This window comes from Misgurnus anguillicaudatus, chromosome 11 (assembly GCF_027580225.2).
Source record: "Misgurnus anguillicaudatus chromosome 11, ASM2758022v2, whole genome shotgun sequence".
Classification (NCBI taxonomy): domain Eukaryota; kingdom Metazoa; phylum Chordata; class Actinopteri; order Cypriniformes; family Cobitidae; genus Misgurnus; species Misgurnus anguillicaudatus.
In genome coordinates this window covers 13,820,933-13,833,584 of record NC_073347.2, presented here as the reverse complement: position 1 = coordinate 13,833,584, position 12,652 = coordinate 13,820,933, and the positions used below count along the sequence as shown (strand labels likewise).

Here is a 12,652-nt window from a genome sequence, read left to right as displayed (position 1 = left end):
ACACGCTTTGCTACTAGTTCATATATAATGTCAAAGTACTGGATATTGCATACTCGTTGTAGAAGTACTGAGGATCACAGACTGTCAAATTCACAGCTTAAAAATTTTTTACATGTGGAGAACTGTTTACCAAGATTGCATGTAGGAGAAATTATATGAACTAACAGTATTTAGGAATAAGGACGATGCTCTTTTAAAATATAAACATTGCAACCACTCAAAAACATCTAAAATGTATTTGATTTAAGATAGATTTATTATGCTTGCAGATTATATGAACTGATGCAATTTTGGGGTATTCAGATTATAATTATTATTTAAAAGCAGAACACACTGTCAGAAAAAGGTTTTTAAAAAAGTGTCACTGGGGTGGTACCCTCAAAGGTTAATTTTTGTATACAACACATTGAAATGTTGTACTTTTTGGGGTACAATTTTATACCCTAAGGACCTATTGTGTACCTTTAAAGTTCCCCTATTTCATTGTTAAAAAACGTTATTTTGTGTATTTGGTATAATAAAATGTGTTTGCGTGGTTTATGATTCAGTAAATACATTATTTTCCACATACCGTACATTTTTGTAGCTCCAGATTTCCCTCTCTTCCTGAAACGCACTGATTTTGTACAAAACTCATTGATTTGAAACGCTCTGTGTCCCTGATTGGCCAGCTAATCTGTACGTTGTGATTGGCCTGAATACCTCTGACGTCAGACGGAAATGTGACGCTCCTTACCATGTTTGAAAGATTCGCTCTTACAATGCAACGCAGAAGGGAGTTAATTTACAGGCTGAATCTGAAGCGGGAGGAATTATGATAATGTCGGTCTTGTCTACATCACTAATCCCAGGAAGTAAACTGTTGCCTACAATCTGTGTGTTTGTTGTAGTCCAAGAAAAGAGATTTATGCTGGAGACAATAACTCGATAACGCGTCATTGTTTACCTGGGGGTTTGTACCTTTTGCGTATTGTTAACATGTACTAATACACACTTACACACCAAAGGAAATTTAAAAGTGTGAATCGGATACTTGGTGCATTTTAATCACTACTTTTGTACCATTTAAAATGTTAGGAGTACAAAACATTTAACTGTACCTTAAAAGGTACACAAAAGGTCCTTAAAGTACAGTAATGCACCCAGAAAGGTACAACATGGTATTATTTTTTTTATATACCTGTAAAGGTACAAAACGAAAACCTATAGTTTTAAACTTTTTCTGACAGTATATTGTATGACAACTTGCACATTTAAATAAGAAGTTGTAATTAGAAGGTATTTTAACAGTTAATAACATGTAACTCAAGATAATGTTCTGTGATTTAAAAAAATATATTTTAAAACGCTGTATCAATTTTTTTATATGCAAATGAGTCATGTTGAAGAAGGCAAAATGGTTAAGACTAAAATTAAATGTACAGTAAAAGTGAAATAATTTTTAGTTTGTTTACAGAAATATTTGACTGTTGTTAATTAAGATGTTTGAAAATAATGTTACAATTAAATTATCATCTGATTTCAAATAAATTAAATTAAAACTTTTGTCCTTATGTTTCTGTTTTTTATTTAATTTTTTTCTAATTTATAAGATATAAATTGTGCAGTTGTACTGAGTCTAAACAATACTGAATAAATGTCATGTGAGCAGTCAAAGATCTGTAGATTATAAGGATGGTTTCAGATCCGGTCCAGTCACAGTCCTGCTGATGTCCCTCAAGTAAATATAGAAAACTATTAATAGCATCTCATGTTCACAACAAGCAGCTGCTCAGCGACAACGCAAACGCAATACAAACCAAATTGTGAAGATCATAGGACACACAAAAGTAAGAATGCGTTGAAAATTATTTTAAGCATCTTGACAAAATTCAGAAATCAATAAATTATTGCTACCACAATGCTTTTTTTTAACTTGCATGCACTCACATTTTGTTGTTAGACAGCATGGGAGACTTTCAAAACTTTCAACAAGACTTCTATCAGTCTGGGTATTATACGGATGACCAACAAGAAGAGATATATGGCTATGATTCAGCCTACATCAATCCAGAATACCATAACGTGTAAGTGTAAACTCACTAACTGCATACATATTTCTTATACTATTTATAAATATGTTTTAGTTAATGTGGGATTTATTTTGTGAGTTCTGCTAATGCACTTGTTCATTGTTGACTGTCTGGTTGGCAGTGATGGTAACTTCCCCTTGCCAGATGAAAATACCACTCCAGCACCTTATGGGCAAATGTTTCAGCCTACAGCACAACCTGAGCAAACAGAATATACAGATTCATTTGAGGATGAACCACCACTATTGGAAGGTAACAAATTAATTTGAACATAATGGAACATAATATAATCAAAGCACAAATAAAAACTAGTGTTTTTTTTCTCAAGAGCTGGGCATTAACTTTGACCATATCTGGCAGAAGACTCTGACTGTGTTAAATCCATTGAAGCCAGCGGATGGCAGTATAATGAACGAGACAGACCTCACCGGCCCTATACTGTTCTGCGTTGCTCTGGGAGCCACACTTTTGATGGTATTAACTGCACCTTCAACCTTTGGGCAATTACATTACACCAGAAGTGAAATGGAGAAAAACCATTAACTAGAGGTACAAAGTGATTTGTATTAGACAGTAAAAATGAAAACCCTTTCTCAATGTCCAGAGATGCACCTGTGTATTTTTTTTGGTCTGTGTATTCTGCTCGAGTCTGTGTATTGTCTCCGCAGGCGGGGAAAGCACACTTTGGATACGTGTATGGTATTAGTGCTCTGGGATGTGTTGGGATATACATGCTGTTGAACCTGATGAGTAGTTGCAGCATATCATGTGGAAGTGTGGCCAGTGTGCTTGGATATTGCCTGCTTCCTATGGTAGTGCTATCGACCTTTGCTGTTGTTTGTTCTCTACAGTGAGTATCCACTCCTATTGTATATGTAAGGAATAATTGACGACAGGCCGTTGAATTATTTAAAAATAATACACACTTGAGGTAGTAATGCGGCATGACATGAAGAGAAGTGTGCATTATGTTCAAATAATTAAATGGACCGGAGTCAATTATTCCGCTTATACCATGGTTACCACAGACATTGCTTGGTGTTTATTTAAATTTGACAGCTCATGTGTACGTTTATCGAAAAATAATGCATACCTTTGAAACATTTCTCAACCAATCAGAATAAAGCATTTAACAGCCACGTGGTATAAATTACTATAAAGGTTTGTTGTGTTTGAATAACGGTGGTTTTGTTCTGTGTTTTATTACAGAGGACTTTTGGGCACATTGTTGGCCGTGTTTGTGATTGGTTGGTGCAGCTTGTCAGCTTCCAAGATTTTCACTTCCACTCTTGATATGGCTGGGCAGCAGCTACTGGTGGCCTATCCCTGTGCTTTACTGTACGGCGTCTTCGCTCTCCTTACTGTTTTCTGATTGTTCCCTTTAAATTCTTACCTTAAAGATTCATACAAAACTATTACTCTTAAGATGAGATTACATTTGGCAGATGCTTTATCCAAAGAGAGTTACACTGCCTTATCTATGTTTTCATTATGTGTGTTCCCTGGGTTTGAACCCACAACATTTTGCACTGCTAATTCAATGCTCTACCAGTGAGCTACAATTCACATAATGCTGATTTTTCTGTCAAATTACTAACGAGGCAAAAACTTATAATAAATATTTATCAAAATAATAATAAAACTACTTATGTTTTAGCTTTTAACACATTGAGTTATTTAAGAAGACAACTTTCATTTTGATCTTAAAAAACAATGTAAACATGTTTAGATGTTAGGAATGCACACACCTATATAAGATGCATTGTACTCCATGCAAAAACATCATAATAGGCATTCACTCTCGATCTCACTCCCTTTCAGGGATCAAGCTGAATAATGCAGAGAAAGCTGAGCTATCAAACCATCTAATCTTATTAATTATTAAGTCGTGTGTGGAGGAAGCAGCTGTTTGTGTTTTAATATTAATTTAATATTAATATACAGACAGACAGACTTAATGTATTTCATTAATAGCTTTTATACAGACACACCCACTGGTTATATAAACTTTTCAATTTACATTTGAATTAGATCCGGGCATAGATTAATCTCATACAAAATAAAATATTTTTTTTGCATAACATATGAGTTTGTGCTGTTTGTAATTATGTATATATAAATACACACACATTCATGTATTTAAGAAACATTTACATGTGTACATATATTTATTTATATATAAAAAAAATATTTAAATAAAACATTTCTTAAATGTATATATATATATATATGTATGTGTGTGTGTGTGTGTTTAAATATACATAATATTTACACACATTACAAACTCATATATTATGCAAAAAAGTAATTTTATTTTGTATGAGATTAATCAAGATTAATCTATGCCCAGCCCTAATTTGAATACTTTTTGGCTCCTGGACCTGTTAAATATGGGTTACTTAAAATAAGAGACACAATTTAATCAGACAAAAATATTTTTATTGCATTCAAATGTAGAGCTATGTATAAAATGTTTTACATCATCTTACTTTCTATAAAATCAGAAGGATAATTTCATCACAACACCTGGTGAACTACAGAAAAATTTACCAGAAAGAGATAATATTACAATCAAATGCTGACTTTTGCAAAACCTCATATAAAATATATTTACAGAACTACAATAAACACAAAATCTCTCAAAAGGAAAATCATTGGCCAATGTTCATCACTTCCATGCACACTGAATCCTGTTGAACATCCATCCGGAGTGAAGTACTTTGTGTTCTGCTGCAGGCCATTCAGAAGCTGTTTATAGGCAAACTCTCAATGTCTTTTAGGCCGGTTTAAAATAAGGGAGTCCTTTGAGAAACACAGGTTTATCAAATAGGCTTTTAAACACATCACAGACAATCATAAAATGACAAAAGTATTGTCTAATTATTTAAATGTATTATTTACTAGAAATATCTGCAAAAATAAATAACCAACATAAGTTTTGCATTGTTATGACAAGCACACTTCTTGACAGTTTCGTTAGATTCCCTGTTATTCTGTAATGTGCCCTGTGATAGATATATGGTGACCCTAACATCATAGTCTTTATGGTTCATTGGCTTAGCCTACATAAGGCTTATAGAGTGACTTTAGGTGGCCATTATTTACTGTTTCTGTCTATAAAGAGAAAAATGTGTTTAATCAACGTTATAATATTAATAGATACCGGTAGCCTACTGCAATGTTTTTGAATCTTACCATAATAAATATTATTTGCCAATTCACTAAAATACTGTGTAGCCTATACATTAACAAAGTGTAGTAATTATACCATTAAACCCTACACTATAGGCGACTACAATGTACTACTACAGGAAATACCAAAAGTACAGTATTTTTTCACGTTGGAAACATCACCAGTATTAAAATGACTTGAATACACTTACCGCATACATTTTGGACAGGTTGTTAAACAACACCTGTCCCGCGCTCACTTTGTCTCTGACGCCCCGTATAGTTCCGTTCTTACTGAAGATTTTCACGCGTTTACCGGTGAACAGCTTTTCTTGTCTAGCGCTGGCGTACATGAGCAGCTCGTCCTGCTCGCCACCGCTGTCGTCCGGTTCGAGTCCGCTCAGATGGCTGGTTACCTCGCTGATGGCTGGTGAGCTGGCCCGCTCGGGTTCTGAGCTCACACTTGTGTCTGTATCAGCAGAGTCCTCGTGCGCATCAAACTCGCTGAACACCTCCTGTAGCACGCGACCGCTGCGAGCTGATGCCACGCGGAATCTCACTCTCCTCTGTGTTCCTCCGTCCTCCTCACGTGATTCAAGTGATGCGCGGCGCTCCATTCTTCGGTTAAACATTCTACATTATAGGCCACTACGTTTGTTTGACTGAAATTGGTGTAGGGCACAGGTGAAGTGCATGGCTATTACATTAAAGGTCTATGCTGATCTTCAGATAAATAGCTTCGTGTGACACGAGGGTGTCAATTTGACACCAAATGCTTTAATATTTAATAAACGCTATCCATGGAAACTGTAGAAACAGACTTATGGTTCTCTTATAAATAAAAAATAACTCACGTTTGGGTTAAAGTTTTGTTTGACTAAATAACATAAACATCTAATATGTGAAATGAATTTGCATCACTGCGGCGGGAAATGTAGCAATTAATTTTGTATACGTCATCATCAGCACGATTAGCAGACTGATATTAAAGTAGACTATTTTAGAAATATTGAAAAAAAATCTAACTAGTTATTTAATTATATTACTATTATGATATATCCTAACTAACAATGTTTAGTTGATATAATTTTTTAAAAATTAATTCTGTCATTTTAAACCTGAGAGTGTTGTGGCAAAAAGTCTTAGCTTGAATATTCATAAGAAAAAATACTCAGGAGACAAAGGTTCCAGGTGTCAAAAAAAATTACTTTATTCGCTCGAGCCAACAAAGTGAGACAATCAATACCCCTCAAAGAGGTGCTCAAAGATCATCTGCCCTCCCAACATCTGACTCCATTTTTATACAGTAAGATAAAACACTTCTTATCTGAGATGACGTATATTCTTCTCATTGGTCTCGGTCTGCCACAATTAATTTTATTTGTTTGATGCAGCAGAAGTGCAGCTGCATCCTGCCTCATATCTAAAATGATATATTCTGCTTATTGGTTTTCATGGCCTTGGCCTCCCAACGTTGCGGACACGACTCCGTCGAGATAAGTGCCAAACGTGTCGGCACGACTCCGTCGAGCCCGTCCCAACATTGCAACACGACTCCGTTGAGTCAAGTGCCAAACGTGTCAGCACGACTCCGTCGAGCCAGTCCCAAAGTTGCCGACGGGACTCTGTCGAGCCGGTCCCAACGTTGTGGACGCGACTCCGTCGAGATAAGTGCCAAACGTGTCGGCACGACTCCATCAAGCCCGTCCCAACATTGCAACGCTACTCCATTGAATCAAGTGCCAAACGTGTCGGCAGGACTCCGTCGAGCACGTCCCAACGTTGTGACTCGACTCATCGAGCTGGTCCCAACGTTGCGACTCGACTCATCGAGCCCGTCCCAACATTGCAACGCGACTCCGTCGAGTCAAGTGCCAAACGTGTCAGCACGACTCCGTCGAGCCTGTCCCAACGTTGCTATGCGACTCCATCGAGCCGGTCCCAACGTTGCGGACGCGACTCCGTCGAGTCAAGAGCCAAATTTGTCGGCAAGACTCCGTCGAGCCCGCCCCAACAGTGCAACGCGACTCCCTCGAGTCAAGTGCCAAATGTGTCGGCACGACTCCGTCGAGCCCATTCCAACGTTGCGACGCAACTCAATTGAGCCGGTCCCAACGTTGTGGACCCGCCTCCGTCGAGTCAAGTGCCAAACTTTTCAGCACGACTCCGTCGAGCCCGTCCCAACGTTGCAACTCGACTCATCAAGCCGGTCCCAATGTTGCGGACGCGACTCCGTTGATTCAAGCCCCAACCATGTAGTCACGACTCGGTCGAGCCCGTCCCAACGTTGCTGACGGGACTCTGTCGAGCCGGTCCCAATGTTGCGGACGCTAATCCGTCGATTCAAGTGCCAAACTTGTCGGCATGACTCCGTCGAGCCCGTCCCAACATTGCAAAGCGACTCCATTGTGTCAAGTGCCAAACGTGTCATAACGACTCAGGCGAGCCCGTCCCAACGGTGCGACTCGACTCATCGAGCCGGTCCCAACGTTGCGGACGTGACTCCGTCGAGTCAAGTGCCAAACGTGTCGGCACGACTCCGTCGAGCCCGTCCCAACATTGCAACGCGACTCCATCGAGTCAAGTGCCAAACGTGTCGGCACGACTCCAAAGAACCCGTCCCAACGTTGCGACGCAACTCCATTGAGCCGGTCCCAACATTGCGGACGCGACTCAGTCGAGTCAAGTGCCAAACGTGTCGGCACGACTCCGTCGAGCCCGTCCCAACGGTGCGTCACGACTCCATCGAGCCGGTCCCAATGTTGCGGACGCTACTCCGTCGAGTCAAGTGCCAAACGTGTCGGCACGACTCCGTCGAGCCCGTCCCAACATTGCAACGCGACTCCATCGAGTCAAGTGCCAAACGTGTCGGCACGACTCCGTCGAGCCCGTCCCAACGTTGCGACGCAACTCCATTGAGCCGGTCCCAACGTTGCGGACGCGACTCCGTCGAGTCAAGTGCCAACCGTGTCGGCACGACTCCGTCGAGCCCGTCCCAACATTGGAACGCGACTCCGTCGAGTCAAGTGCCAAAGGTGTCAGCACGACTCCGTCGAGCCCGTCCCAACATTGCAACGCGACTCCATTGTGTCAAGTGCCAAACGTGTCGTCACGACTCCGTCGAGCCCGTCCCAACGTTGCGACTCGACTCATCGAGCCGGTCCCAACGTTGCGGACGTGACTCCGTCGAGTCAAGTGCCAAACGTGTCGGCACGACTCCGTCGAGCCCATCCCAACGTTGCGACTCGACTCATCGAGGCTGTCCCAACGTTGTGGACGTGACTCCGTCGAGTCAAGTGCCAAACGTGTCGGCACGACTCCGTCGAGCCCGTCCCAACATTGCAACGCGACTCCATCGAGTCAAGTGCCAAACGTGTCGGCACGACTCCGAAGAGCCCGTCCCAACTATGCGACGCAACTCCATTGAGCCGGTCCCAACGTAGCGGACGCGACTCAGTCGAGTCAAGTGCCAAACGTGTCGGCACGACTCCGTCGAGCCCGTCCCAACGGTGCGTCACGACTCCATCGAGCCGGTCCCAACGTTGCGGACGCGACTCCGTCGAGTCAAGTGCCAAACGTGAAGGCACGACTCCGTCGAGCCCGTCCCAACATTGCAACGCGACTCCATAGAGTCAAGACCCCAACGTGTAGGCAACACTCAGTCGACCACGTCCCAACGTTGCGACTCGAATCATCGAGCCGGTCCCAACGTTGCGGATGCGACTCCGTCGAGTCAAGTGCCAAACGAGCCCGTCCCAACGTTGCGACTCGACTCATCGAGCCTGTCCCAACGTTGCGGACGCGACTCCGTCGAGTCAAGTGCCAAACGTGTCGGCACGACTCCGTCGAGCCCGTCCCAACATTGTAACGCGACTCCGTCGAGTCAAGTGCCAAAGGTGTCAGCACGACTCCGTCGAGCCAGTCCCAACGTTGCCGACGGGACTCTGTCGAGCCGGTCCCAACGTTGCGCACGCGACTTTGCCGAGTCAAGTGCCAAACGTGACGGCACGACTCCGTCGAGCCCGTCCCAACATTGCAACGCGACTCCGTCGAGTCAAGTGCCAAACGTGTCAGCACGACTCTGTCGAGCCCGACCCAACGTTGCGACTCGACTCATCGAGCCGGTCCCAACGTTGCGGATGCGACTCCGTCGAGTCAAGTGCCAAACTTGTCAGCACGACTCCGTCGAGCCAGTCCCAACGTTACCGACGGGACTCTGTCGAGCCGGTCCCAATGTTGCGGACGCTACTCCGTCGAGTCAAGTGCCAAACGTGACGGCACGACTCCGTCGAGCCCGTACCACCATGGCAACGCGACTCCATTTCCACAAGTGCCAAACATGTCGGCGCGACTCCGTCGAGCCCGTCCCAGCGGTGCGCCGCGACTCATCGAGCCTGGCCCTACGGTGCGGACGCGACTCCGTCGAGTCAAGTGCCAAATGTGTCGGCAAGACTCCGTCGAGCCCGTCCCAACGTTGCGACTCGACTCATCGAGCCGGTCCCAACGTTGCGGAGGTGACTCCGTCGAGTCAAGAGCCAAGCGTGGCGACACGACTCCGTCGAGTCAAGTGCCAAACGTGTCGACACGACTCCGTTAAGCCCATCCCAACGTTGCCGACGGGACTCTGTCGAGCCCGTCCCAACATTGCAACGCGACTCCGTCGAGTCAAGTGCCAAACGTGTCGGCACGACTCCGTCGAGCCCATCCCAACATTGCAATGCTTCTCCATTGAGTCAAGTGCCAAACGTGTTGGCACGACTCCGTCGAGCCCGTCCCAACGTTGCGACTCGACTCATCGAGCCTGTCCCAACGATGCGGTCACGACTCCGTCGAGTCAAGTGCCAAACATGTCGGCACGACTCCGTCGAGCCCGTCCCAACATTGCAACACGACTCCGTCGAGTCAAGTGCCACACGTGACGACCCGACTCTGTTAAGCCCCTCTCACCGTGGCCGACGGAACTCTGTCGAGCCCGTCCCAACATTGCAACGAGACTCTGTCGAGTCAAGTGCCAAACGTGTCAGCACGACTCCGTCGAGCCCGTCCCAACGTTGCGACTCGACTCATCGAGCCGGTCCCAACGTTGCGGACGCAACTCCGTCGAGTCAAGTGCCAAACGTGTCGGCACGACTCCGTCGAGCCCGTTCCAACATTGCAACGCGACTCCGTCGAGTCAAGTGCCAAACGTGTCAGCACGACTCTGTCGAGCCCGACCCAACGTTGCGACTCGACTCATCGAGCCGGTCCCAACGTTGCGGATGCGACTCCGTCGAGTCAAGTGCCAAACTTGTCAGCACGACTCCGTCGAGCCAGTGCCAACGTTGCCGACGGGCCTCTGTCGAGCCGGTCCCAACGTTGCGGACGCGACTCCGTCGAGTCAAGTGCCAAACGTGATGGCACGACTCCGTCGAGCCCGTCCCAACATTGCAACGCGACTCCATTGAGTCAAGTGCCAAACGTGTCGGCACGACTCCGTCGAGCCCGTCCCAACGTTGCGACTCGACTCATCGTGCCTGTCCCAACGTTGCGGACGCGACTCCGTCGAGTCAAGTGCCAAACGTGTCGGCACGACTCCGTCGAGCCCGTCCCAACGTTGCGGACACGACTCCGTCGAGTCAATTGCCAAACATGTCGGCACGACTTTGTCGAGCCCGTTCCAACATGGCAACGCGACTCCGTCGAGTCAAGTGCCAAACATGTCGACACGACTCTGTTAAGCCCCTCCCAACGTTGCCGACAAAACTCTGTCGAGCCCGTCCCAACATTGCAACGAGACTCTGTCGAGTCAAGTGCCAAACGTGTCAGCACGACTCCGTCGAGCCTGTCCCAACGTTGCGACTCGACTCATCGAGCCAGTCCCAACGTTGCGGACGCAACTCCGTCGAGTCAAGTGCCAAACGTGTCGGCACGACTCCGTCGAGCCAGTCCCAACGTTGCGGACGCGACTCCGTCGAGTCAAGTGCCAAACGTGTCGGCACGACTCCGTCGAGCCCGTCCCAACGTTGCGACTCGACTCATCGTGCCTGTCCCAACGATGCGGACGCGACTCCGTCGAGTCAAGTGCCAAACATGTCGGCACGACTCCGTCGAGCCCGTCCCAACGTTGCGACTCGACTCATCGAGCATGTCCCAACGTTGCGGACGCGACTCAGTCGAGTCAAGTGCCAAACATGTCGGCACGACTCCGTCGAGCCCGTCCCAACATTGCAACACGACTCCGTCGAGTCAAGTGCCAAACATGTCAACACGACTCCGTTAAGCCCGTCCCAACGTTGCCGACGGGACTCTGTCGAGCCCGTCCCAACATTGCAACGCGACTCCGTCGAGTCAAGTGCCAAACGTGTCAGCACGACTCCGTCGAGCCCGTCCCAACGTTGCGACTCGACTCATCGAGCCGGTCCCAATGTTGCGGACGCAACTCTGTCGAGTCAAGTGCCAAACGTGTCGGCACGACTCCGTCGAGCCCTGTCCCAACATTGCAACGCGACTCCGTCGAGTCAAGTGCCAAACGTGTCAGCACGACTCCGTCGAGCCCGTCTCAACGTTGCGACTCGACTCATCGAGCCGGTCCCAATGTTGCGGACGCAACTCCATCGAGTCAAGTGCCAAACGTGTCGGCACGACTCTGTCGAGCCCGTCCCAACATTGCAACGCGACTCCGTCGAGTCAAGTGCCAAACGTGTCGGCACGACTCCGTCGAGCCCGTCCCAACGTTGCAACTCGACTCATCGAGCCAGTCCCAACGTTGCGGACGCGACTCCGTTGAGTCAAGCGCCAAACATGTAGGCACGACTCCGTCGAGCCCGTCCCAACGTTGCCGACAGGACTCCGACGGGGCAAGTGCCAAACGTGTCGGCACGACTCCGTCGAGCCCGTCCCAATGTTGCGACTCGACTCATCTAGCCTGTCCCAACGTTGCGTACGTGACTCCTTTGAGTCAAACGCCAAACGTGTCGGCACGAAGCCGTCGAGCCCGTCCCAACATTGCAACGCGACTCCGTCGAGTCAAGTGCCAAACGTGTCGACACGACTCCGTTAAGCCCGTCCCAACGTTGCAGACGGGACTCTGTCGAGCCCGTCCCAACATTGCAACGCGACTCCGTCGAGTCAAGTGCCAAACGTGTCAGCACGACTCTGTCTAGCCCAACCCAACGTTGCGACTCGACTCATCGAGCCGGTCCCAACGTTGCGGATGCGACTCCGTCGAGTCAAGTGCCAAACTTGTCAGCACGACTCCGTCGAGCCAGTCCCAACGTTGCCGACGGGACTCTGTCGAGCCGGTCCCAACGTTGCGGACGCGACTCCGTCTAGTCAAGTGCCGAACGTGTCGGCACGACTCCGTCGAGCCCGTCCCAACATTGCAACGCGACTCCATTGAGTCAAGTGCCAAACGTGTCGGCACGACTCCG

General features: G+C 46.8%; 2 protein-coding genes across 2 annotated transcripts; one reads left to right on the top strand and one right to left on the bottom strand.

Annotated features, from left to right (window-relative positions):
• The first annotated feature begins 1,682 nt into the window (after positions 1-1,682).
• LOC129416502 (protein YIPF5) lies at positions 1,683-3,736 on the top strand. The gene is made up of 6 exons (XM_055170830.2): positions 1,683-1,829; positions 1,943-2,066; positions 2,194-2,324; positions 2,401-2,546; positions 2,741-2,922; positions 3,282-3,736. The coding sequence occupies exons 1-6, from the start codon at positions 1,751-1,753 to the stop codon at positions 3,442-3,444; spliced, it is 825 nt and encodes a 274-aa protein (XP_055026805.2). The 5' UTR covers positions 1,683-1,750; the 3' UTR covers positions 3,445-3,736.
• Positions 3,737-4,393: 657 nt separating this feature from the next.
• Positions 4,394-6,951, bottom strand: grxcr1b (glutaredoxin and cysteine rich domain containing 1 b). Its single transcript, XM_055170831.2, has 2 exons — positions 5,456-6,951; positions 4,394-4,874 (listed from the first exon to the last, which is right to left on the bottom strand). The coding sequence occupies exons 1-2, from the start codon at positions 5,873-5,875 to the stop codon at positions 4,839-4,841; spliced, it is 456 nt and encodes a 151-aa protein (XP_055026806.2). The 5' UTR covers positions 5,876-6,951; the 3' UTR covers positions 4,394-4,838.
• Between the last annotated feature and the right edge of the window lie 5,701 nt (positions 6,952-12,652).

What these genes read in the sequence shown, in the direction of transcription:
- grxcr1b (XM_055170831.2), bottom strand. Translation starts at nt 5,875, where the DNA reads ATGTTTAACCGAAGAATGGAGCGCCGCGCATCACTTGAATCACGTGAG. An exon ending in ACCTGTCCAAAATGTATGCG is followed by an intron (nt 4,875 to 5,455) that starts GTAAGTGTATTC and finishes TGTTTCTCAAAG; the next exon opens with GACTCCCTTATTTTAAACCG.
- LOC129416502 (XM_055170830.2), top strand. Translation starts at nt 1,751, where the DNA reads ATGTTCACAACAAGCAGCTGCTCAGCGACAACGCAAACGCAATACAAA. An exon ending in TGAACCACCACTATTGGAAG is followed by an intron (nt 2,325 to 2,400) that starts GTAACAAATTAA and finishes TTTTTTCTCAAG; the next exon opens with AGCTGGGCATTAACTTTGAC. An exon ending in TGGGAGCCACACTTTTGATG is followed by an intron (nt 2,547 to 2,740) that starts GTATTAACTGCA and finishes TTGTCTCCGCAG; the next exon opens with GCGGGGAAAGCACACTTTGG.